The sequence below is a fragment of the Podarcis filfolensis genome, assembly GCF_964270895.1.
Source record: "Podarcis filfolensis genome assembly, chromosome: 9".
In the NCBI taxonomy this organism is placed as follows: Eukaryota; Metazoa; Chordata; class Lepidosauria; order Squamata; family Lacertidae; genus Podarcis; species Podarcis filfolensis.
In genome coordinates, this window is record NC_139610.1 from 58,828,344 (window position 1) to 58,855,996 (window position 27,653).

At 42.3% G+C, this 27,653-nt stretch overlaps 1 protein-coding gene across 3 annotated transcripts in view; it reads left to right on the forward strand.

Annotated features, from left to right (window-relative positions):
• The first annotated feature begins 1,031 nt into the window (after positions 1-1,031).
• The window catches only part of UNC5C (unc-5 netrin receptor C), a 312,921-nt gene continuing 286,299 nt past the window's right edge, over positions 1,032-27,653 (forward strand). For 2 of the 3 annotated variants that reach the window (XM_083571131.1, XM_083571133.1), the window contains exon 1: positions 1,033-2,930. In XM_083571131.1, coding sequence (XP_083427257.1) covers positions 2,804-2,930 — 127 coding nt within the window. In that variant the 5' untranslated portion in view covers positions 1,033-2,803. Of the gene's footprint in view, positions 2,931-27,653 lie in introns of all 3 variants that reach the window. The other variant, XM_083571132.1, reaches the window with a different exon arrangement.

Genomic DNA, 27,653 nt, shown 5'->3' on the forward strand with positions numbered 1-27,653 from the left:
TTGTCCCTTAAAATCCCAACCAATCACTTCCTCTCTGCAGGAGAAGGCCCCTTGCACGGTGTCTGTTGGACAACCTTTCTCAGCACATTTTTAAGTGGAGATTCTTATCCTAATTAGTATCTATAATGGAGATCGATCAATCAATCCATCAATGATAGATAGATGCTTTCATTGTCAATCACTTCAGGGTATTTCATAATGTTCCCCTTGGAACATTATTTACAACATTTTCAGGTTTCTTGTTCTCCCCTTTGGTCAACCACTTTATTGACGCAGTAGTTCTTTATATTCCAAAGGAAATGACTGTAAAGTAGCCTTCTCCAGACCAAAGAGCCTCACTACAGCCTATAGGTTCAAGCCTGGCAGTGCTTGGTGTCTTCTGGTGTGTTGCCAGGTCTTCACAATGCTCTTCCCCAGGGATGGTACTCGCATAGCTGCAGCCTTATACAAATACCCCATTGCCCTACTATGATGATGTTATCCCCGCCACAAGCACAAGGCCAGGCAATGAGTTCCCAAGAAGGCAATCTGATCTGGCAATAACAACCATACACAGGCTCCAGACTCACCCCACTCTTACAAACAGTGTCCTGTTGCATCCACTACAGGCAAAGAAGTGCAAGTTGGTAGAGCATGTGACTCTTAACCAGATGGGTGGGGGTACAAATAATAAATTATTATTATTATTATTATTAACCTTAAGGGTTGTGGGTTCAAGCCCCACATTGGGCAAAAGATTCCTGCATTGCAAGTGGTTGGACTAGATGGTCCTCATGGTTCCTTCCAACTCTACATTTTATTATTCTATGGAACTAGATGAAGGTAAAGGGATAATATCTGCCTCTTTCTAGCAGATAGCAGCTGGGTGGATTTTCTTGTAAAATGTGGAAAATAAATATTATAAATAAAATACACATAAAAAATCTGGAGGGAACCAAGCTGCAGCTTGTCTCCATAGGAAGGGCAGCAGCTTGCGCTCTCTCTCTCTCTCTCTCTCTCTCTCTCTGGAGAATATTGGCTTTAAAACATGAAGCTGCCTGCCATAGACCACATCAGATCCTTGGCCCATGTAGTTCATTATTGCCTACTCTGTCTGGCAGCACCATTCCAGGGGCAGAGCAACAGGTGCTCACTCCTTCATGGGGATTTGAACCTCCAACTTTCCATTCGGCAAGCCCAAGAGGCTCAGTGGTTTGTCCCAGCTCCTGCCAACCTAGCAGTTCAAAAGCACTATTTTACTTCCTTTGCATTTTGTGGCAAAGGTCTAGAATTATCGCATTCCAAAGAGACCTAACTTAGGTAGTATAAAAAAACTGCTGCTCTTGTTTTACAGCTGTTAGAGGACACCTGACACCACAAAGGCAAGACCCCAGAGGTGGGTGTATCCCTCATGAATCCAGTCTCATGAATATATTCCTATTGTTTACTCACACAACTGCACATTTCCAAGCATGTTTACTCAGAAACAAATCTCTCTAAATTCATTAGGATTTCTAGTGTTTGGGATTAACAGCCACTTAGATGAGAAGCTCCGCTGTTTTCTGGGTGTGGTCACCATTCAGCATCAGCGGTGAGAACCTTTGCTGAAATCTGTTCTCTGGGTGTGGTGAGATTCCTTTCCCTTATTACTCTCATCCCCCCCTAATCACAGCATGCGGGCTTTTAAAGGCACAATATCAACATCTATCCTTATTACCCACGTCTGGTTTCAAGTAAGTGTCCAACCTGCCTATACCTGCCTACTTAGGAGTAAACCCCAATGAGCGAAGAAGACTTACTCCCAGTGGTGTGTATAGGATTGCAACACATGCCATATTTGCGTTCAGGATCGCTGCCCCTCAACCGTCTTACTACTCTCGAGTTGAGGGAAGCGCGTCAGCAGCAGCCAGGGGGAGGAGCCAGTACCGTCCGCGAGTCCAGCTCCGGTTTTGCAAGTGTCCCTGGGAAAGCGGCGCTCCATTGGCTAGAGCGCGTTGTGCCTCCGCCAGGGCTCCGCTCCGCAGCTCGTGTACCACATTCGAGGGGGGGAGAGGCAGAGGGGAAAAGCGCGCCGGCTCTCTCGCTCTCGCTTCGCCTTCACGCAGGCAGCGCCGCGCTCAGGGGCGTGTGCCTCTGCGGGGCTGCCTCGCCTCGCCTCCAGTTGAGTCCCCGCGGCCGGAGTTGGGAAGAAGGATGCTGCCGGAGCCGGAGCCGCTCCCCCCGGTCCTCCCGCCTCTGCCATCTCCAGCTCCCTCAGACTTCTTGGCCAGACTATGAAATGACCATTCCTGCTCACCTCGCAGCAGCAGCAGCAGCAGCTCCCGCCGCCCGGACCCCGCTCTTGCCGCTCGCGCTTGGGGCGAAAGGGCGCCCGTCCTGCCTGAGGAGCAGCCCCAGCTGGGTCTACCGGCCAAGTCAAGGCGGCTGAGGGAAGAGAGTCGGCGAGGCTGGCGGGCGAAGCCCGTTTCGGAGCGGCTGCTTCTCCTTCCACCTCAGACCCGCGCGCGCCCCTCTGTGCCCAAGTGTGCCGCCTGCCTGAAGGCGCTGCTGCCGCCGCCGCCGCGCGCGCTTCCTCTCCTGAGGCGAAGCGAGGCAGCGCCTCTCTCTGAAGTCTCGGGCCACTTCGCCAACTGCTCCCGCTCCGCTTGGCCCTCAGGAAAAGTCGCGAGGGCGGCGGCGCTTCCAGGTGGGCCCGTGGCCGACGCAGCAGCCCATCACCGCGGAGAAAGTAGGGGCGGGAGGGTGGGCTTGGGGCACCGGCGAGCTGGACTTCGGCTTTGGGGTTTGGCTGCTTCCCCCAGCAGCAGCAGCAGCAGCAGCAGCCATGGCGAAAGGGCTGGAAGCCGCCGCCGCCGCCCGCTACGGACTGGGACTGGGATACTTACTGCAAATGCTCGTGCTGCCCGCCTTGGCCATCCTGAGCGCCAGCAGCCCCGGCTCCGCCGCGCAAGGTAAGACTGCCCTTGTTCGGCCAGGCGGCGCCTGCCTGCCTCCCTCCCTCTCTCGGCTCCTCAGAGTTCTTTCCCGGCCCGCTGGCCGCCCAGCCCAGGCTGGACTGAGTGGCGCTGCCCGCCTGTGCATCTTCCCCGCAGAACCCCGCAAAGGCGAGAGCGAGCGCTTTCCTCGCTCACCTCTCCACAGGTTAATGGATACCTGCAGGGCGAGCTCGGGACGGGGGTGGGGAGGAGCACCTCTCTTATTAAGCGCTATCGCTACTTCTACATTCCTCTGCCCAAGTGGCCCCGACACCTTTGGGGCGTGTTTACTCGGTGTTCAGTGCCGACGAATCCAAAAGGGGACCCGTCTCCCGAGCCTTAGAACTGCCGCCTTCGAGGCGCCGCATGGGGCTGGTGGCTCCTGAGAGAGAGATGGATGTGTGGATGGATGTCTTCAGGCATCCCCGCGCGCGCACACACCTTCGCCTCTTCCTTCTCCATCCACGCAGCTTCTGCAAGGGAGAAACTTACGAAACGAGGCTCTCCCCCCTTTCCCCTCGCCAGGAGATGGGGAGCGAGAGGGACTCTCCCCTAATCCAGCTTGATCTCTAGGACTGTGGGGGGGGGGGGGAAACCCGCGATCTCCTCTGGTTGGAGCTGGAAAGTGTGTGTGTGGATATATAGGTGAGTGAGGGACGAGCTCGATCGCTTCGCTTCCTCGGGTGAGGCGTTTGAAACGCGAGTGGCGAAGGGAGTGTTGGAAGCGGCCCGGAGTGAAGCTGTGCTGCTACGCAGGCGCCTGTACTTCGCAGTTTAGCAGAGTAGGGTCAGGATGCCAGGCGGGGCATGTCCCCCGTGCCCTCGCCTCCCCTCGGCATATCTGGGGAAGGAGAAAGGAAAGGGTTGTTGCCGGCCTTGCCAGTAGCACCCGGGGCTTTCGCTTCATGTGTCCCGGCTTCTCTCTGAGCGTGTGTTGCTATGCAGCTATGTGTCTTTGCCATTACAAGAGAACCGCGGGAGTGTTCATGGTGAGTTCCGGCACCTCTTTTTCTAGAAAAACAGCACTGCAGAAAACCATTTGAAATCCCCCACACACCCTCAGCTGAATTGATCACAGCCAGAGGTACTCCTCTAGGTCCAACAAATTTTCTTTGACTTCGCTAGGATGCGTCGCCTGCCTAGTTTTGTGCCACCTTAATAACTGGCAGGTTTGTTGTGGCAGAAGCCTATAAGGTGCCACAAGGCTGGCTCTCTGCCCATCCCCTTCTTTCTCCATCTCTCTGTGTTTGATCTGCTGAAACAGACTTAACAGGGCTACCCCTCTCGAATTTGACTTTCAGCAGGAGCACTTCAGAGAGAGTGAATCGTTTGCATGCCAGGGGCAGCTCTATAAACATGAGCCAAAGTGAGACAGCCACTTCAAGTGGCAGGTTTTGGCAGCCATGAAGGGTGGGAGGGCAGGAGAGTTGAGTGAGAGACAGATCTGCCCCATGGGGTAGAATCCAGTGGGGGAAGCATTCCTGGGCAAGCTGCCTGGGGCAAGCCCTATCAAAAGGAACAGGAGCTGGACGCAATGCTTCCCTTCTCACAGATGCTATGCATTTCAACTGGGGACTTGTGAAGGAGAATTTCCTGATGGATAGTGTACCATATTAGAACAGTAGTTCAAGGCACTATTTATGTTTTCCACTGTAGGCATAAAAAATGTCTGAGAGGCACCTCCAGAGCAAGTGACCTCTTGCTTAACACTTCCAGCCCTCAGGATTTGGGGCGATCTTTTTTTTTGCCCCATCCCAAATATTAGTATGTGGACAATGCTATCAGAAACAAACCCACCCACCCCCCACTTGAGTCAGAATGTTAAGCTTTGCTGAAATTCCTAGAGCAAAATGAACTTAAGTATTTGTGTATATACCTGGAGTGCACAGTACCCTGTTGATGTTCCTTTGCTGACATCCCCATGAAAAGGACCCTTTGCAAAGTTTGCAGTCTCTGGGCAGTATCAAAACTGATTGTTTGGCTCAGCTCCTTTGAACCCCACCACTTGAACAAAAACAAGAAGAGAGACAGACATCACACTTCTGCTGGACCTTTCGGGGGAGCCAGTTTCCATGTGAAGGATTAGGCACCAGCAGAAGGGTGGCTTTTTAGGTTTAACAAACACGCTCTTCTGTTGTCTCCCCAGCCAGACAGGTGCCAACTAACTTTATATGTATATAAATTGAATGCTGGTTTTCCTGATATAAGACTGAGGAAGCCAGAAGGAGAGACCCTCACCCCTGAATATTCACTGAACGAATTAATGAGAGAAGCTGATAAGGCTCCAACTCATGTTGAAAGGCTGGCACTGTCTTTATCTCATAACATCAAACAAACAAATAAAAGGGTTAATTGGGGAACAAAAGCAGGCTCCATAGAGATAGCCAAATGGGAAGATAATCTGATTAGTACTGGAAAGGGAGGGGGCAAGGCACTATGAATGGGACAGTTAGTTGAATTGCTTATATTAGCCATATCTGGCAGGCTGAGGTGCCTGGGAGTTCATCCTTCTTTCTCCTTTTTGCTTTGCTCAGCAGGAAAAGAGCTTTCCTGAAATGTTCGTCCATTGGTTTCTAACCCCCCTTGCCTGCCACCTCTTTCACTGCACGCCTAAAACATAATCTTCGCCCAAAGAATTTGCCTGTGTACATATAGAGAGTAGCACCATCATACGGAGATATATATCACTAGCTCGTTTTTTAAACTGAGAATAAATCCGCAGCCATTTTATTACTATTATTATAGCCTGAAGATGACTGTAAAATATCTCCTTCAGAATTATCTCTGTGTCCCCGGGAATGTTTTGCTACATTCTGACTAACCTTGCACTAGAGCATCAGGTCTCTACATTGTATTTGCCTTGGCTGCTACATCACAAGCCATTTCCTTTGCAAGATGCTTTAAGCGAGTGCCTTCTTGAACTTCCCTTGCCACACACCAGTTGGCTCAATAACAAATGATGGAAAGAAGTTCCATACATGTGTTGAGCTATATGCCATATATACAATAACAACAAGCAGTCTCATTAAAGCTGGCTGAGAAACCTGTTTTCATTGTTACCATGGTAAAAGGAGTGGAGTGGGTAAAAGAGACACACACCAGAAATTCACATTTTCAGCTACAGCTGAAAAAACATTGTGTGCATAGAGGGCCCCACAGAAGACAACAAGGATAGGTGTTTCCCAGGACACCTGGAATATTGTCCAGTTAGGTTTCTTTGCATAGAGCACCCAATAAAGTCAGTACCAGAATCCTTTTCAGTGTGGGCATATTTCCTCTTTCAGGTTCAGGGAATTCACAGGAATCCCCTCAAATCTTGGACATGTAGTTTGTAAAGCATTTCAATAAACTATTTTTTTTTAAAATCTTTTATGTTAAATGGAAAACAGTGACATCAATTATACAACATGCCTTTTTCAACTTTTTTTTAATATAAAAAACAAGAACAGCAACCCGACTGTATTAAAAACTTCTGTGGTCCAAAGAATTCCTGTGGGTCTTGGGAATCTGGAGGACTGCCACTTTAGGGATCAATAAAGTCGCCACTATTAAGATGTCTATGAAGTTGCCGCTACTAGGTTTATTGTGCATGACGATCTCTTGGATCACTTTATTTTTTATACTGAGAGACTGTTTTGGGGTGTCATGTGGGTGAACTTAGAAGTCAGTGCTACTCTTCAATCTTTTTGAATGTGAAGAAAGAAGCTAAAAACATTTCCCTGTGTTCTGGACTGGACTGCTTTCTTAGAGATGAGCAAGACCGAAGATGGCAAAATAGCGCCCCCTCTGGAATCTGCTGTCTGGTACAACTGCTTCACATTATTTCAGTTGCAGGTGCTGTGAAGCTCTGACAGAGTCAGAGGTACCGATTCTCCCATTGTCATAGCTTTAATGTAGCCACCAAGACTGCTAAGCTAACTTGGAAACTGCAGTCTTGAAATATATTAATGTTCCTTTCTACAGCAATCTATTCCCATATGTGCCTCCATTTGTGATTAGCTTGTTTTAGGAGGAACCTGACATGCCCTTTTCTAACCCTCTTCTAATACCAGTATTGGATTCATATAATAATAATAATAATAATAATAATAATAATAATAATAATAATAAAAATAATAAAAATATCGACCATGGAGCAGCACATTGCATGCATAGAGCTGAATGTTATTTGCAATCATATGGTGGTGAGATAGCTGCCACTGGGTTGTGGGGTTCAGAGTCCAAAAGGTTTGAGAGGTCTGCATTATTTCATAGCAAGGCTGGTCCTTATTCAAGTGCTCTAAAATAAAGCTGTTCTCCTTTCTTTGCATTTGCATTTCACATCTGGCTTATGATGTGTAAATAGTGGTGTTAACGATGCTCTGTGTAAACTTCTTGTTTTTCACATTCGGTAATTACAACTATAGTTAGGGTTGGCACAGGATTACCTGTAGAAAAGTTTCTGCAGCTGTAGCAGAGGGAATTGCAGCAGTGTCTGGATGTGGAAGACTTTCTGTAGTCATCTGTGGAGAACATTCATGTAGTGGTTAGCTAACATTAACGTTTTACACTTCACTCTCTCTTTCAATTATGCATGCTGCTTTTCCCGTGCAATTTTAATAATATTATGATTGTTAACTTCATATGGGCACATTCAATCTTAACTGTATATGGCATTCTGATTTAATTTAAACTGTGTAATGAATGAAAGAGGAGTCCTGCTCACTATACCTACTATAAGATGTCCTGGAAATAGAATAGTGGATGTAATAAATACATAGGTGAAAACCATTGCAGAAAGAGGAGAATGAAGCATAGCCATTGGAACTCTTACCAGGTGGTCATGAAGCTTTCTCTTTTCCTGACTTTCTCTTAGTCACAAATATGTGAAAGCAGATACCAACTGAGAAAGCATTAAAGCAAAGGCTGAACAAAAATCCATGACACTTTCTTTTTAATTATTTGACCAAGATATTGTAATGGACCATAGGAGACTGATATTTTTGCTACAAATTTGGATGGTTCACAGGTTCCCCTGCTCCTTCAACTGATATGTTGCCCTATGCAGATGTTTACAGAGGATATCAAGGGAGGGATTGTAGTCATGGTCGCAGAGCCCATCCCACTAATGGGCCCAGTGTTATACTGATCATAATATCTACACAGAGACCTGCACAGGATAGGACCCTGTGCACATAGAACTCTGTGCAGACACTATGGTCAATGAATAGCATTTCCAAAATGTGGCTCCCCAGATGTTGTTGGACTACAACACTCTTCATCGCCTGTCAGTGAAGCTGGAGGTCAGGAACAATAGGGGTTGGAATTACACAACATCTGAGGATCAAAGTCTGAGAAGGGGTAGTATGGGGTGCAGGGGGATGTTACTGGATCCACAATCTTCTCTCTCCTCTTTAGCTGAATTTTGCATCACAATTTTTTTTTCTGGCTTAAAAAAAGACTCCCTAAAGCTTATGGCGACACTCTTGACTCCATAGTGCACTGCACCATGAGAATTAGACAGCCAGTCTCATGAGAACTCAGATTTCAAACCTGGCTTTGCTTTTGTAGGATCCAAACCCAATTAAATGAATGATTTAAATGAAAACTTCTTCTAGTTTTTCCATTTTAGTAAGTAAAGTGGGTCTTTTCTTTTGTCTCAAAAAACTGTACACCCTGGAATGATTTTCATAATTATCAAGCATTTTGCCTTGTTTCTTCTCTTGATCTTTTGAAGTAGGGCATGGATGCCTTGGGCAATTCTGGAGCCTTCTCCTTTCTCTTTCCACTACAACTTGGAAAACAAATTCACTAATTGAGAAATTGATGGATTTTTTTTTAGCCCTCTCCCTAGAGAGATGTGCTGCTCAGCATACGAATAAACCACTGAGGATAAAGCATTAGGAAGAACTATGTTTATAATTAACTGGGAAAATAATTATAGTTTTCTATTGTATTACTAATCTTTATTTTAACATCTCAGGCTGTGTGCATATTTGACTTCTTCAAGCTGCCAAGATTTCTTGTGATATTTCTTGGGGAGAAGTTGTTAGGTGTGAGCTACAACTTACGGGCCTTGGAGTACCGTATTCAATTTTATAGGGCTTAGCCAAGGAGTCACATAAATGAACAACAATGCAGTTATATATATAATAATATCTATACAGTACTTTATAAGTTCAGGGTAACTTACAGTGACTTGCAGTAATATACATGAAAAGTAAAAGCTACAGAATGTAATAAAATAAAACCATAATGTCAGATTAAGAAAAGCAGAGCCAGCTGTTACCTATCCCTTATGATGAAATTTCCGTAAGACTTTCTTAAAGAGAAATGACTTGGGCTGCACTCCTGCACACAAATCAACTGCATAAATCCCATAGACCTCAGTGGGATTTACGCAGGCTAATTGTGTGCACTGTTGCATCTTTAGGACATACTTCTAGTAATATGTGGACATGGGAGAATAGAGCTATTTGAAAACTTTTATGACAGCAGGTAATCTAGCAGACCAGGCAAGCTGTTTTTCCCTTTAGTACTCTATTTGCTATAAAGGAGGACAATCAGCTGCTGGAAACACATTCACAGCATCTCAAACTGTACATGTACTTCCTGCTTGCCAGCACTATGATTGTATAGGACTTTGGCTATAAACTGGCTTCTAAACACAAGCAGGGGAGTGCTGTGATAATTCTCCCTAGGAAAGTAATTCTATAAAATGGGGCCACCACTGTGAAGTTCCTATTCCCTGTATGTTTGCTAATAATGCTTCATAAGAGATTAAAACTTGGAGCAAGGCCATGGTGATAATAGGGCACAGGATACCTCATTTGTGGATAGGATTCTCCCTAAACAGTGCTTTGCATTTTATATGATCACTTCTTCTCTGTGACCTCAAGGTTGCAGTACAAAGAATATAGATTCTAGCACTGGAAATCAAAGGAGTGGAGAGAAGCAGAGAAAGACCAGACAGTATACTACTCGAAAAGCTTTTTTTTAACTGGGGAAAGAACCAGATGAAGAAGGATGGAAAGTGACTTACTACACCCCTGAGCTATAGGAAATCTTTAGGTCCTTTCTCATTTGTAGGTGTCTTGTGATTCCCTTCTTTTTTAAATAAATAAATAACCCTGCATAGCATGCTCTTTTTTTCTCTCATCCAAAGCTGTATCGCAGGAGACTGGTGTTAGCAGGTCCAGATCTGTGAACGCTCAACTACTTTATTTAGTGAAACAATAAAATAGCAGTCCAGATTTCAGATAACTACCAGACTAAACCCCACATATCAGGTTGAAGTAGGCAAAATGCCCTTATCGACTAAACTTCCCTTACTTTGATATATCATCTCTGCATTTAGCTTGCTATGAACTGATTATTGAACATTTCTGGCTTATGCCTTTAATTATGCATTCTGAAAATTTCTACTGATGTCAGGTACTGCAACCATTCTCCTCGTGGCACAGCATTCAGGTCCCCTGGTGACACACACAGCACTGACAGATTTATATGCTGAGGATGATGGTGAAAGAGTTGGGTTTGAAAGTAGAGGTCAAAGGTTATGCATATTACACAGATTTTGTTTCATTTGTTCCATGTGTGCATGCTGGCGACTATATTGTTGAAAGTTACCAAGTTCCCCCCCCTCAAAAGAACCTATAATTAAATTAAAGTGATAATTCTGAAAGAGGAGAATAAAAGGAGCCATATGTGCAGATATTTTCTCTAACTCACTGTATTAGCAACAGCAGCAGTTTGAAAATGCTTGGTGTGGAAAAAGTGAAATATAATATGAGAATACGCCAACCTTCTGGGGATACGCTTTTTAATTAAGCACCTAAATGAATCCTGTTGCCGAAAGAGAGAAGGAGAGAGGGAGGTTGGAGCGAAAAAAAGGACTTAATTATCTTGATGCATCAGTGAACCAGTTCTATTTGATATGTTGGCTGTAACTATTTGTATTTGTTAAAGAAGTGCTGAGTAGGATTTGCCTGTAAACCAGTTTGCAACATATTTTTCTCTCTCTCTCATATTCTGAGCTCATGCACTTGATGGATTCAACAACCTTAATAATTTGGAACCTGTCTGCCACCTTCACTTTCATCTTATTGCACTGGTAGCCACACATCATGATCAAAGCTGTCCACTGGGGTTCCTTGCAGTGCAGAATGCAAACTTCAGCAAGACAATGGAAATGATATCTTGTGTGTAGGTGTATAATGATATATAATTTTGTGTGTGTGTGTGCGTGTTCAGTACACCTCATAATTATGTAAAACTCTATCCACTAATACCTGATTTAAACAGTTAAGAAAACATGAAAGTTATAAAGTACAGTCAGTTTTTAGTTCTTTTCCACATGGATGGTGTTTATATGCATTTTTGTTATAAGAGTATAATCAGTGGTCCAGTTTGGACATAATGAAAAACCGTGGTTACCTGCTCTGTGAGCATACATGTTCCAGTTGGGAACTGTTGATGTAATTTTCAGAAAGAGAATGTATTTGAAATAAAAACAAAAATGTTAGGAGTTTAATAGGAAGTGTATCAGTTCCATGGCCTAGCTACTAAACAGACAGAACAGGGATATATTATAGTTAGGGCTTTTTTTGTGACAGACAGTACTCATCAGTACAGCACCTCTTTTTGTGGTTTGCAGAAACTCTTTTGTGCTGGCACCCATGACACTTTTATTAATATATGAGTACCAGCACTCCATCTTTTTACCAGAAAAAAATGCCAGTCGTAGTAATTAAAATGTCAGAATTTTTCAACTTGTTGATTTGTGTTTGGACATTACTCAACATGGAATTGTCATATATAATGTAAGCTAAAGCTATGATTTGGACATTACTTTTGTATATTTATTTTAGATATACTGTATTTTTTGCTCTATAAGACTCACTTTTTCCTTCCTAAAAAGTAAGGGGAAATGTGTGTGCGTCTTATGGAGCGAATTGCAGGCTGTGCAGCTATCACAGAAGCCAGAACAGCAAGAGGGATCACTGCTTTCACTGTGCAGCGATCCCTCTTGCTGTTCTGGCTTCTGAGATTCAGAATATTTTTCTTCTTCTTTTCCTCCTCCAAAAACTAGGTGCGTCTTGTGGTCTGGTGCGTCTTATAGAGCGAAAAATACAGTATATTGCATCTTTAGATTTCAAGAGAATATGTATGGGACAGAAACCAGTTTGGCATATGAAAAAATATGTCTAATTGTCTTCAATGGATCTTAATTGGGGGGTGCTAAGGATTGACCAATGTTTCCAAAAATAATTCCCATTGAATTTAATGGTTTTCTTTGCTTTGGAAGCATGCTTAGGCAATTGGAAAAATGAAATGGATGACTCATCTTTTACTGTCATCTCACTCCTATTAATTCAGTTAATCAAGAACATGTTCTTGCTCCAGCCTCATCTAAAATTACCTTGAGTTGCTTAGGGCTGTTGCTGTATTTCTGCATATCCCCCTCCATTCATCATTGTAAAGATGGCTGATGTTCATGGTAGATATAAGTCCCAAATCAAAAGTAAGGCATTTAGAAAATGCCTTCAGAATCCTGTGCAGCATTCTAACTACTTTTGAGACATCAATAAATTGTTGCTGAACATCAGTTTCCAAAACAAACACTAGCTGTGCTAGGTTTTTTTTATTATTATATCCGATTAGTAGGTATACTTTAGTTCATCCATAAAAACATGATCATGGAGAGAGAGAAAAGGAAATGTATTTCTTTGTCTATGTAGTTTTTAGCCACCCAGTGGAGATGCTAAAATTTAGCAGGCAATCTTGACATCAGAGCTGATAGAACAGCAATGCCATTGCTGGTCATTTGTGTTAGCATGTTTCTTTTAAAATATTTAATATGCCGCTTTTCCAGGGGAAGCCCGTCCAAAGCAGGTTACAACAGTAAAAGTGACAATTATAAAAATCGGTCAATTACTAAAACAAAAACAGATCCACAAGAATAAAACAGAGTCAGAACTTGAGCAACATACAAATATTACAGCCTCCATGTGACGAGGAGGACAAAAAAAAATTACTAAGGGAAGGCCAATAAAATAAAATGAGTTTTTAAGGCCTTCTGAAATGCCCGACGTATAACTGCCCACCACAGCTCTATTCCAGAGATGTTGAAGCAGCCTAGCAAAGGCTATGGTTGCACATTTCACAGACCTATGAGTGGCTGTACCAGGACTGAGCCTCTCAGAGTGTGGGGGCAGAATGCCTGGGCCCAAGACATTTAGGACTTTAAACATTAACACCAGCATTTTCAACTGAGCCTGGAACTGCACTGGATGATACTGAATGAAGCTGACTACTATGCCACTATCAGGAATCTAGTATAGCAGCATATTGAGCCTGCTGAAGTTTAAAGGCAGTCCCACTTTAAGTACATTACAGTATTCTAGTCTAGTTTTGGCTAGAGCATGAGTCATTGTGGTTAGTCTCCCCTTTTCAAAAAGGACTGCAGCCGGTAAAATGAACTCTTGACTGCTGGTGCTAGTCATTTCCTCAGAGTCCTGCCTTTAGGCTCTACGTTCTGTGATGAAACAGTTTAAGCACTTTAGGCTACAGTTCTATACCCACTTACCTTGGAGTGAACCTCCTAGAACTCCATACCCTCCAACATTTCTCTGATGAAAACAGGCACGTCCTATTCCATAATAATGATTTTATTATTTATCTGGCTGTGTTACCCCAGCTATCCAGCTTCCAACATATATAAAAACCTAACAAAACATTGAAAATTAAAAACCTTCCCTATAGAGGGCTGCCTTCAGTTGTCTTCTAAAGGTTGTATGGTTACTTATTTCCTTGGATTGGGGGCCACATAACTCCATACCCTCCAACATTTCTCTGTTGAAAATAGGGGTGTCCTAAGGAAGAGCGGGACATTCTAGGATCAAATCAGAAACCAGGGCGGCTTCTGTAAATCCGGGACTGTCCCTGGAAAATAGGGACACTTGGAGGGTCTGAAACTCAGTGGAGTTTACTTCTGAGTAGATGTGAATAGGGTTTTGCTGTCAAAGGCCAAGTTAGGGATCAAGTGTGAAGAATAAAAGAGACAGGCAGTTCCTTTTCCTGTATGGAGTCATAGTTCAGGACTAACTGCTCTCAAGGCCTCAAAAAGAACACAAATGCAGGAAGTGATTTATTGCAAGTACGCCATAGAGCTCCCAGTCTCACGTTAAGACACCACTTGAGCTCATTCTATCATAATATTGTTAAACAGGCAATCTTAAGGAAATGATATTAAGCCTCTGCGGTGCAAATTTTATCTAAGCAATGACTTAATTTGCAGCATTTTGCAATTAATGTGCTGAAAGTGTAGGGAGACAGAAACAAACAAACAAACAAACAAACAAACAGAAACAAGGGTAAGCAGGGAAATGTCAAACTCATATTAACATAGTTCTTTGACCTCTCAGTTCTACAGATGCTTCATTTCAATGTGACATTTTTAAATAATGTTTATAAGCAGTGTGCTTATGTATTTTAAAAAGGAATGTAGCTAACTATCCATCTAACATTTGTTCTATGACTCTTTGCCATATGATAGTACACAAAAAATGGAAATTTAGACAACTAAATTATGCAAGAATAATGATAAGTTTGATTTGTGACAAGATTAGATATGAGAATGCATAGAAGCTTGAGGGAATTATTTTTCACCAGCTTTACCAAAACTTTAATTTACTGCACTTAACCTTTTATGGATGTTTTGCCCAAGCTAAATGTGCTGACTCTTGGGAAGCAAGTAAGGAAAGCCCTAGATTAAATGTGTCCGTACTTCACCGCTTGTTAATTGCTGTCTCATTTCTCAATTTTAAGGTAACTTTAAGATTCTGAAATAGTGTGTCAATCTGCCAACTTTGTAGCTTTGTACCCACAGTATTCATTAACACAGATTATGTAAATCATAATTGCCTGAAACAGGCTGACCGCTGTAACTCTGAGTTGCTGCTCTGTGTGACATTAAATGTATATTTGCATTTAATATGCATAGTGTTTTTTAAATGCAAATAGGAGCCACTGAGGGGGCTGGTTATTATCAGGATCATAGCAGGTGAGAAGGAAAATTTAACCCTTTCCTCCTCTGCTACAGCCTCAAAGATTCATTTGAAATTACTATTTGCATTGGGAGAAACCAGTAGCAACATCACATCCAACTTGACCTTAAATAGCTCATCCTTGCAGCAAACCTATAAACATATTTACTCTGAGGTTAATCTATCAGTGCTCAGTGGGACTTTTGCTCTAGTCACTGTGCCTTAAAGTATTTTCATAGTGAGAAGCAGGTCCAGAGATGGTTATAAACTGTGTAAATTATGACACTCTCATATACTAGACCTGCATGCAACAGAAATTTGAGCCTTTGGTCTCTTGGAGAACTTTCCCCTCCCCTCCACTTTTGACAGATTTCCTGCACAGATTGGTACAAAATTGAGCTGCCTTTTAAAAATATACCAGCCTGCTTTATGAAGTCCAACTTGTTCAGTACTCATTCATGCCATATCTGTCACCATAGCTGTCTGGGGTAACAAGGTAATTAAAGCCTAAGGACAAAGCCGTATTTCATTATTCAGAAAGAAGGGCCCGTCTAATGAATCCAATTTGCTTAAAATTGTGTCAGGAACATTAGCCCAGATTCTAATCTCACTAGATAACTTATCTCTCTGTTGGATCTTTTATTCAGTCCTCATTATGGCATCCCCCCCAACATTATTCTTCTGACCTGCTTTTATCAGCACCATTCCTGAAAATTGTCCCCTTGCTTCCTTTTAGCTTTCAGTCTGTGAAAACATTGGATTCATTCCCCTTGCCACCTCTATGGATGTGGTATGAGCAATGCTTTTAATCTTTATACTGCTTACTTGATATGCAAGTCTAAAATTATAAAAAATACCATAATTAAAATACACACTTTCATCAAAACATGTAAACACCCATAATGAAGTGTACAATAAAACAAACCCATTTAAACAGTTAAAGCAATTAGATCAGGAAGTTGAAGTCAAGAGACCAGGGGCATGGTTGTCTAAACAGATATATCTTCAGGAGCTGGTACCAGTTCTGATGGAGCCTCTCATATTTCATCAGGGACAGCGATTCACAAGACAGCTGTTACCCTTGAAAAGAGTTGCCTCCGTGTTACCACAAGCCAATAATCACCATACCGTAAGAGAACTTATCTTTTAACATAGAATGTTTAACACAGAATGTTAATAGACCTTGCAGGTCATGGCAGACCTGCAAGGCTAGATGCAGAGTTGGCATCCTTGACAGATGGCTGTCGGCCTCTCCTTAAATATCTACAGTGAAGAAGAGCCTTCCACTTCCTGAGCCAGTCTGTTGCTTACCTTAATAAGTTTCTCTTAATGTTTAACATAAATCTGTTTCCCTGCACATTCCAACCAAGAAATCCAGGGCAAAAAAAAAAGAGTGGATCCTGCTGTACATGCTGTGTTGTGACATCACTAAACAGCATTAGTTGAAAAGTTGGCATATAGTTGTAGAATGGCCCAGGGGAGGATTACAGCAGGATAAAATTCATGAAGTGTGTCTGCCCTTTTTGTGTATATAAATAATCATAAAGAAGAAATGCATCCCCCGACTTTCCAGTACTCTTTTTGGAGGAATACATTTGTATAATTTATAATATTCTCTGCATTTTGTTGTGACTATGTTACATTGATGTCAAAATTGATTGTATTCTTTGCAGACCTGACCCAAATACAAAAAAAATCTCAATAAAATTTATATATATATATTCATGTTTAGCAAGTGTGATCCCAATTCAGTAGGATTCCATCAGGCAGCAGCTGATTTCCCCTTTTAGTCAGTTTTCTCAAAGCAAAGTGAGTTTATTGCTAAGAGGTTGAAATGTTAAGCTATGCGGATTATCAGCAAATCCTGCGAGAAAAGACCCAAATTTGAATTTACCTTCGATTCTCCCTTGGGTGCAGACTCTAAAAGTCCGAGAAACCTAATTGTGCTTCTTATATCCAAGGAATTCGTGTGTGTGTTCTTATTAAGGGGAATTTCATTTATTCTGAGGGAAGTCTTCATTTATTTTCTGCACACAAGAAAACAGAGCATGAACAATCTGTAAGTGTATTTGGAAGAATTTGGCTTCAAGGGCCATGTTTCTCTTCCCCAAAAGAGAATCAGTGTGGTGTGGTAGTTAGGGTTGTACTGCAGTCTTGGAAATGAGAGTAAATATCCCACTCAGCCCTGAAGGCCACCCGCCTAGCAGATTTCGGGGGCCTGTGGTGGGCTGGAAAGTGGAAGACCCATTGTGCATGTACTGTAGATTTCTAGGCAGTTGGGTATCATTGGATGTCACCCACAGAGTTTCTCTCTTATAGCGGTGTACACATATCTGGAAACTCTGATTTAATTAGGGTGTAGCACAGATCTATTTTCCAATAATAGTGTGTTAAGTGCAATGTGCAGTTACCCTTCATGTAGAATGCAGCAGTGCCATTTTTGTATTACATATTCATCAATGGGGATAACTGTTTTTTTATTTGTCTGCTTCGTCTTGCAATGTTATTTTAAAGGTCCTTATTTTTTCAGAACAAAACAAATCCTTACATACTTCTGAGTAGTGATCACTAGTTCAGTGAAGCTCTCCAACTGTGTGTGTGTGTGTGTGTGTGTGTGGTAAATATTCACTTATTTCCTTCCTCTGCAATAATTTTTGCGGGATGAAATATCCGGATGTGATGTGTGTATCTCTTGAATGTGCATTTATAAGAGATCACAGGATAAATGGACTTCAAATAACTAAAACTGAGTGATACACCACAAACCCCTCATCTGGTGTATCTCACAGCTGAGTTTCGTCTAAGTAATTTTGCCTTAATTGCACAAGTTTTCTACAGAGACCTTAAACATTAGTTGGACCACATCTTGTTCTCATCTTGGGAAGAGTCAGACCACTGTTTTTCTCAGGAAAGGAACCTTATGATGAAGATCTGTGTAACACTGTTTTCTTGAGTGAGGTTATATGGAGTCTCTTGGCTCTTTGCCTTTTATAAATTTGCTAAACCCCTGGCCCCAATCGCAATGTGTATTTTGACAATTGTAAGGTTGGACTGAGGTTAATGAGTTGGTTCTACAGATAACATCAGATTCCAGAGACGTCAAGTTTGTTTTGCATTCAGTGACAGTCATTAAATCAAAGGAAGGAGCCTTCTTAAAAGAAACACACTTGTGGAAAAGAAGTTTAAAAAAATAAAAATGGTGTATTCCTGCTAATAGCCACTCACTGCATATAACCCCACTGACATTAAAAGTCCATTAGCTAAGCCCAGTTTAAACAGCAGCTGATGCTATGTCAGCTAAATGTACATTGGAATTTTCACATAATGCACAAATGGGACATCTGTAATTTTTCTAAAACAATGTACATTATAGGAAATCAAAAATCATCTGGTAGAAGTAGATATGTAAGAGCAAAGTACCTGTAATCAGCCAAACCAATAAGAAGCAGAAGAAAGCAGAGATGTAACTAAAAAGACCTCAAAGTTAATGAAAGCCAAGCTCATCTGACAGTGCAGCCTTGTCTCTTCAAATGTGTGTCTCATTGAATTGCATTAGTCTTATTTTCAGGTAAACGTGTGTGGGAATAAAGCCTCAGTTGTTTGGGGAGAAGTGTACTGGGAACTTTCAATAACATGTAAAGTCTTTGTATGTAATTTTTCACGATCACAGTGTGTGAGAGAGTGTGCATCATTGGTGTTTATGGATGCATGCGGTTACTCACATTGCATGAATTTATTTATACAGTGTCATTAGTAGAGGTGGCATATGTGACAACATAACCAAAAATACAGGCCCCGCCCCGAAGACAGTAAGGATCTTCTAGTTTTGCAGTAGGGCAAGATCATCTCTGCCTGGAAAACGTCTGCCCCATGGACTGATATCAGTTGGCCTTTAAGACCAAGACTTCTGGGTGGGGCCAGATAAATTGTTGTGCCTTATGTGGGCAGCAGTGTCCCCGGTGACAGCAGAGACACAAAAGGAGTCTAGCCCCTTTGGGAGGGGGAGTGCAAGGGGCAAGGACCCACCTTCAGATATTTTAGCCAACAGATTTACTTCTAATGGCTTGGGAACTCTTTGTGGTTTTGTTTCTTGGTGGCTTGATGAGGGGTGATGGGTTTTGTTTTGCTGAGGCAGGTAGAAGAATAGAAGAGTTTTCTGGTGGTGGATTGTGTGTGGGCCCAATGAGGTAAACATGATTCACAACTGAGGTTTGGATAGTTGAACAGATAACAAAGTCTCTGCCACGTTCTGACTATTCTTCCAACCAAATATTTGTTGTCTTGCCCTTGAGTCTCTGTTTGTAGATGCCAGGTCAGTTTATAATAAGTTCTCTGTAATCCATTATTTAATCATGGATAAGCCAATGATCCATTCTGTATAACCAAGACCTGGGTGGGGAAGCAGGGGGAGGGTTAGTTTTTACCAGCTCTGCCTACCCAGGTATTTGGTTCAGCACAAGAGTCCACATTTAAGACTGGGCTACTATGGTCTACAAAGATACCATATTCTTCTACAGGTGTGTATTCATCTAGGTGTCAGTTTGTTGGGCCAGTGGCATAGATTCACAGGCTTTCCACAGTTCAAAACATTCTCAAGTCAGCTTACAAAATGTAAAGGATACATAACTACAACATAACAAAAGTAGTTATAAACAATAAATGAAACTTTAAAAAACACACAACCCAAACGCGCAACTTCCACATAAATCACAAGATCTAAAATAAACATAAAAAAGTAACAACTACCCAACAGCAAAATCCCTAAACAATATCCCAACCCAAGAGTCTGTTCAGCAGCCTCAGCTTTTGTAGCTGGAGTCAGTCATGGCCTCCCAGGCCAAGTGGAAAAATTACAGGGAGCAGGTCTTCCAGGACCCACAGCCAAGATGGTTACACAGCTGGTACCAGAACTTTTTCCTTTCAAGGGTTGGTGACCACATTTCCCATGGCCTGTGCCACTGGTGGCTGATGAACTGCAGGTTAGCCTCTCACTGTGATTTGTACAGCCTAGGTTCAAGCAGAGGAGGGGATGCATTGAAGTCAGTGGGGGAAAATGCCTGCACAAGGAGAAGCAAAATGTATTTTAATGCACCGTGAGTTTTTTTCCTTTAATGTAGGCATGTTTAGAGATAGATGCATATCTTTTAAGCACGTCAATTACTAAGAACCTGAAATTCTTCATACCCCATGCTGTGCACATGTGTGCCTCTGTTAAACCTAGCTTAAATTGCAGCACTCTTCAGGCAATAAATATCCAGACCTGCTGAAGCAGATGTTCATGGAGAAATATATTTTGAAAACATTCATCACATAATTGAAATGCAAAAAATGGAAATCATAAGTGACAGTGCATTAAAAAAAAAGAATTGTATTCTTTACAGAGCTCTGCTGTTCATGCTGAAAACCAAGCAGTGAACTACAAGCTCTTAACCCAGAGATCAGAGGCTCCTAAAATACAAACAGCTTAATGCCCAAATGCTGCTGGCATCCAACCCCATTTTGATAGGTTGTTATTTTAAAGTGTCTTGTGAAAATAGTCATTGTGCTGTTTCTGTAATGCCATTGTGGAGACAGAGGGTTTTTTGGTAAGCTAATGTGCAAGCTGGGATTGGAATAGAGCAGTAATTAATCACTTTTCTGTCACACTTATAACTACTATGAAATATTACTATGACCTCCTTCTCCCACTTCTATTACCAGTCCATTAGCAAAAACCTGTGCAAGTATCAACAAGTGTTCCTAAGTGTATGACCAGTGGATACATAATCATTATGAAAGATTAATGCCTATGTGGTTGCTTGCTTTGCAGAACACCATGCACCCCATTTCAGTTTGAAATAGCCTTATTCTTTGCAAACTTTTTCAGAGAATTTGTGGAAAGAGCCTAGAAGCCCTGCCAAACTTTAGTTCCTGGGTATCCTGTATTATGGGATACAAGAATAACTAACTCTTTACAATATGTGCAGGACCCTTTAACATTTGCCCACTTGCCTCCAATCATCTTTTGGCTTCAAACCACTAGTCATATGCAAGCCTTCCAATATGTTAACATTCTGTTTCTAACAATTCCCCCTATTAAATTAAAATGTTTCATTTGTTGACAAAATTATATATGTGGGTATTTATGAGCTGTGAGAACTATAGAATTGAATTAATGTTTAGAACTAAGAATGCTGTGCAGATGGAAGCTGTAAAGATAATGCAAAATTGGTTGTGACAGTGGCTGCATACTACAGACCTTGTATATTCAGCAAAACATCAAAACCCGGGAAAGGGTTGTAGCTCAGTGGTAGAGCATATGTTTAGCATGCAGAAGATATCTGGGGTCTTTATGCAGGGCTGGGAGAGGCTCCTATATGAAACCCTGGAGAATCACCACTAGTTAGTATTGAAGAGCATGAACCAGATGGACTAATGCTTGGATGGTATAAGGCAACTTCCTATGTTCCTATTGAATGCCTGGTAGATGAATATAAGATAATACATCTAATCCAGGGGTTGGAAAACTAAGGTCCGGGGGCCGGATGCAGCCCACCGGGCTCGTTAATCTGACCTGCAGACCTTGTGGACCCTGCCGCCTGCTCAGTCAGTCCCCGCACTAAACAGGCACTGTGTGGGGGCTGACTTCCACGACGCTGATGCGGCTTCGGATTGGCCACAGGAAGCTCCTGCGGCCAATCCAAAGCTGCAGACGCCTCTGGGCGACACCCTTTCCTTCCCGCTGAGCTGGCCACGTATGGCCAAGAGCTGAGTGGGAGAAAGTGGCAGTGGCGGGGCAGTTGCCTCTGCCGCCCAGGCCAGCGCCCCACGGACCCCTAGCCGAGGCAGAGGACGACTACACTGCTACACTGGTAAAGACTAGGCGGCATCGGCAGCTGTGGTGTGAGTGGTGGCAGTCCTTTCGGGAGAGAGCTGTCCTTTTAGGAGGGGGGGGGTGCTTTCAGGACAGGGTGGGTCTGGCCCCCACAAAGTCTGAGGGACAGTGGACCCAGCCCCCTCCTGAAAAAGTTGGCTGGCCCCTGTTCTAATCCATTCTCTCAATGAATGGTGGAGTAATAGTTGAAAGAGTAAATATTTATGCAAGCTTTACCTACAAACCTTTACTCTCTGACATTGCACATATTATATGGTGCATGCTTGTGGAGATTCATGAACATATGCTAATTTAGATACTACATTGACTGGGTAGGAAAGGAGTAGGGATAGGATTCATGCATGTATTCAGTAGCACCCAATGCACCCACTTCCACACTTTTAGACTAGTGCAGCTAGTTTAAGTTCTCTGTAACTTTGTAAGCTTTTAAGGGTTTGTCAACAGAAACTCTGAGCAAAAGCTGCTGCTCTAGTGGTGAGAACATGCACACGCCAAGTTGTGTAGTGGGCTGAAAAAGAAACTAGCCATTTGAGACAGAGGTGCAAGAATCGTTTTCTGAGTGAAGGAGAGACAGAGCAAAGATTTGAAGGAGTGGAGACTTCTTAAGGAGCATTATATGCATCTATAAAAGAAAAAAGATAGGAAAGTGACAGATTGTGTCACAACAGGTGAGAAAGTAACACATTAGTGCTTAGTGTGCAAACATAACTTTTGGTAAAGTTTTAAAAAATTAGATTCTTGTGTAGAAGAAAGTTGGACGTTTATTCCTATCACATAGGATAATACCAGTTTTATGTTCATTTTGTTCAGCCTGCATTATGAAAGCAATCTTGGTTTATTTGTGGAAAGAAGCAGTTCAGTATTAATGGCAGAATGCATTGTGCTGCTTATTTCCAAAAGCCTTAAGTAACCATGTAAGCATGGTTGCTGCCAAACAAAATCTGATAACACGCATTGTTGTGAGTTGGGGGGGGGGGAGTTAGCCTGCAAGATGCCTGAGCCTCTTGTAATTCACGGGGTCCTGAATCCAGCAAAGGTTAAGTCTAATGGAAGATTCAAATGTTGAATATCCAGGCCAGCTTCTTGGTGAGTTAATGGGCCCAAGTTGGTATAACAAAGGAGGTTGTTTTGGGCCAGAGGACACATGGCTGGGCCACCTCCCTTACCTGGCTGGTAGTGAGAAAGACAAGCTGGGCTAAAAGCAGGCTTCTGGCAGCAGCCAGAGAGACAGAACCATGCTTGATTTCTGCTTCAATCAAAGACTGTGACTATGGGAGAAGCAAGATTTTGGGGGGTGTTAATGCTGTGAGCCCCTCAATCGTAGGCTTAGGTTGTATATACATGTAAATAAACAATATACTGTACCATAAAGACATCACACTCTCTGCTGTCCTTCATTCCCTCATTCATTTAACATAAGATAACAGTACTTTAGTCTGTTTTTTGCTAGTTTAAAGATATATCTTAACAGGTTAAAGGGATATATCTAATGACCAAATGAGACAAAATCAGGTTCATGGCCTCTCTTTGGTTACGCTTTGCTTCAGACTAGCTGACTATATAATCAATCCAGTTGTTAGAAAGTGGTTGACTATGTACTGGCTGATGACTGGCAGTTCTAACTGGTATCTCACCACGATGGACTTTCAACCACAACCACACATCTTCCTCTTATCCAAAACATGGGAAGTTAAGGACATAGGGTTGAATAAGAGGATAATTCCTGTTCAACCAACACTGCCTCCTTTTGCTCCTTTTTCTCAACTCCTGGAAATCTCCAAAATGGCCCCTCCATATTTACCAGTGAAATTTGTGGAAATGTTGTGTCAGTACTGACCATTGCAGATGTGGTTGTATGCATAACATGGGAAGTTACCACATGATAAATGGTCAGCTGCATCCACCCACTGTGACGGGAGATGACAGAGCAAGACCATGTGGCCAGCGGCGTAGCGTGGGTTGTCAGCACCCGGGGCAAAGCAAGTAATTTGCGCCCCCTAACCCGGGGCAAGGCAAGTAATTTGCGCCCCCTAACCCCTAACCTGCCACCGCTGCCAGCTTCTTCTTGCTGCTGCCTGGGCTGGGGTATTTACGGTAAGGTAGCCACGGTGGCGGCGGCGGGTCCGTGTCAGGTGATCTGAGGCGAGTTGCCACTGGCGCTGCCGCCCAAACGACGCCGCTTGCCCGGAGGAGGAGGAGGGCAGAGAGGCGAGGAAAATGCAACATGGCCCAGCAGCTGCAGCAGCAGCGGTGGTGGCAGGGCTGTGAGGAGGGGCTGCCTGGCGCGCCCTCTGCGGCGAGCGCTGAGAGCTGCTGCCTGCCGGACGCCTTCAGCCCAGACACGCGCACAGCTCGTCGGTTCCGTGAGACATGGGGCTCTGCTACAGCCTGCGCCCGAGGCTCTTCGGCGGCTCCGGAGGCAGCGAGCGCGCCCCCCCAGATGTTGCGCCCGGTGCGGTAGGCCCCCCTGCACCCCCCACGCTACGCCACTGCATGTGACTAAAACCTTCTGGGGTTCTTATAACCAAAAACCAAAGATGGGTTGTAGATTTGAGTTGAATTGTAAAACTCCAGTAATCACTGTTTGAAAGGATGATGATTCCACCAGCCAGCTTTTGAAAGATACTTAAGATACCTGTAACAAAACAGAAGCGGAAATCTTATGGAGTCCAATAATTTATGGTATATGTTTTAGCTTCAGTTCAATTAACTTAAACCCTCTTTTGTACTAACTGAAGACCTTAATATTGGGGTGGCAGTGTCTCTTCATCAAATATGCCTGTCTTATGTTACTAGAATTTCACTAATTCTGTGGGAATAGTTTCAATGAGAAACAAAAGCAAAAAGGAGATGCAGCAGGGAAAACCATTAGTCAGAAATTCTGGCATTACCAATGAGATTTTTTTTCTTGCCACTGAACAGTCATGAAAATAATCCTCCTGTATCTTTACAAGATCTCTTCCCACTTAAAAGGACCAAAATAAAAGACATGCATCCAGAACAACAATTACTGGGTAATATGCTTTTAATGGCAAGTATGGGGGCTTAAAAAATACTTTAAAGGGAGCTCGGTTTGCAAAGTTTTCCTTTGAAAGCTTTTAGTAAACCACTGCTAGCTCTGTACCCTAACTCAAACAACTTTTTGAGCAATTAAAAATGAAGGATATAAATCTTTGTTACTTCTTACAAGACAAGAAACATTTCTCATTCACATGGCACTTTATGATCAAAAAGTCTTTTGCACACTGGTCTCCTGCTTCCTTGTTGCAGTCTGGAGATGTAATGATCTGCTTTTTTCTGTCCTGCTTTCCTTCATAATCAATTTATAGTGAAAATTCAAGGCAAAAACGAACTCTGCAAGTCTTTCAGAACATCCACGTAAATAACTTCCGACAATTTTAGTTGATCCTGCTTCCAATTAAGTGTGTTTAGGTTCACACTTACATCCTGATCCTAAATGCTTAGTGTTGGGCTCAGTGGCCAAACCCTGTGTTCCTCTGAAGCAATGATAAAAAAGTTGCATGAAACTTCACATGCTGTAATAATGCAAATGTATTCAGAAATAAACTCCGTGAAGTTCATTGGGGAAGTGTGCACTGACACTTACTAAGGTTGCAGTTCAACCAGAAAGAGATGTCAGCCCTGTTTAGGGAAGGTTTTTTTTTTATGACTGATGTTTTAATGTATTTTTAATCTCCTATTGGAAGCCGCCCAGAGTGGGCGGGGTATAAAATTATTATTATTATTATTATTATTATTATTAGTAGTAGTAGTAGTAGTAGTATAAAAAACAAACTTCCCTCTATAGTTGTCATTGGATTGCTAGTTCCTGCACATGCAGAGTTTGCATGCCATGAATTCATAGCCATTTTGCACATGGAGTGCTTATGCTGTGTGCACAGGAAATGGCAACCTGATGAGAAGGCAACAACAGTCGTGTTAATTCAGTGTGGGTAAGTTTCTTTCGTTTGCACGCTGTCACTTTTATAAACCACTTTTATAAAATAGCGAGCCACTATCGGGCACAAAGACACTGCAAGGTTACAGCATATTTGACTACCAGTACATCAGTGGTGCAGAACGTTTTTAAGAATAAGGGCTGCATTCCCCTCTGGGCAGCCATGTGAGGGCCACATGCCAGTGGTGGCTGGGGCCAGAGGCGAAGTTGGGAAGCATCAGATAAAATTTGACAGTAGGCCAGTTTCTGCACATACTCACATACCCCTCTCTATTCTCCATCCAGACAAACAAGAGACTTTATCAGAGTTTACTTACACATTCAGGCTGGGATTGTGGGAGTGTAGACAGATCATCAGTTCTAGTTCAGTTGATAAAGCTTGTTTATTGTTCCTATCATCATTTTCTTTTCTTTTTTACATCTCATATCAGATGTTCAAAAAAATCAGACAAATTCAGACTAAATTTATCCATTATATTCTTACCAAATTACAGCAACTTCCTTCTCTAGCTTTAGATTTTTAAAAATAGATTTCCCACAATGCTAAATGGCACTTTTTGGCCATCTTATAACAGTTTTGTTATAATTTACTGCCACAGAGGAACCAAGAACTCTTTCTAAGACTCACCAAAACTTTTCCTTAATTATTCCCTGCATTTCTCTACTCTTTTTGTTTCCATAAAGCTTTGAGTTTGCATTCAGAATAAATATACATAATGTTGCTAATAGCATCACCTCTACTATAGAATTTCTCAAATTGTTTTCCACTGACTGAAATCCTATTTTTTCTTCTAACTTAAAAAAAAGTTTCAGCTTGAATATGTTGAAAAAAGAGGAGTCTCTTGTGTTCGTAACTTCTGCAACTTTTTCATATTATGCTGCAGATGTGTATTTGCCATATTTTGATATCTATGAAGAAAATTATATTTCTGAATGCCAATGATACAGTAAACACAAAGTTCTTTTGATTAGTCTTAGCTACTCCATACAACATTTTTTTTTAAAAAAAGAAATGAATGAACCTATTTATTGAAAGCAGATTTTGTTTTGAGGGCAGTTTTTACTAAAGGATGCATTAACTCTAGGGAAATAGTTTACTATATATTTAATAGTTCCACAGGACTAAAGGGAATTTTTTTAATGAAAAAAAAATCAGCACAATACTTTAGAGATTATTCTATATCAGGCAAGATATTTTAAACCTCTCCTCTTGGTTCAAGACTTCAGTAAATACAAAACTCCATAATTACCACAGGGGTTGTGTGCAACATTCTCTTTGCTGGTAGTTGTTTGTAATCAACCGGTAGAATCTTTCTTGTCTTGACATAAAACAGAGGAAGTGGTTAGGAGACAGGCCTGTAATTATCAGCAGCAGGTGCCCATAATGGAATGCCAGAGAGAGGGTTGAAGAGAGACAAATATTGCTTTAGGAAAAACTTCAAGGCTGTCAAAAGAAACCAGAAGACAGCAAAGTGAAAACGATGTAGAGGAGAGAAAGAGACAGAATGAGCCTTGACTGTGGGGGGAGAAAACAAGCTAAAGCAGGAGACCTTGGAGACAAGACTGCATAAAACCTATCTTGCTTTATCATCTTTTGGCTGCAACCTTATACCGACTTACTTGGGAGTAAGCCTGATTGAAGTCAATAGGATTTACATTTGAGGAGCATATAGTACTGCACAGATTACACAATTCACTGGCGGCAAAAAAATGACTCCTTACAATAGAAAAGTAAACTTTAAAAAGGTACTGTATTATTAAAAAAACAAAACAACCATCCAAGCAATACATTTAAGAGAATCCAAAACAAGAAGAAAAACAAAAAAAGAAGGCACCCACTA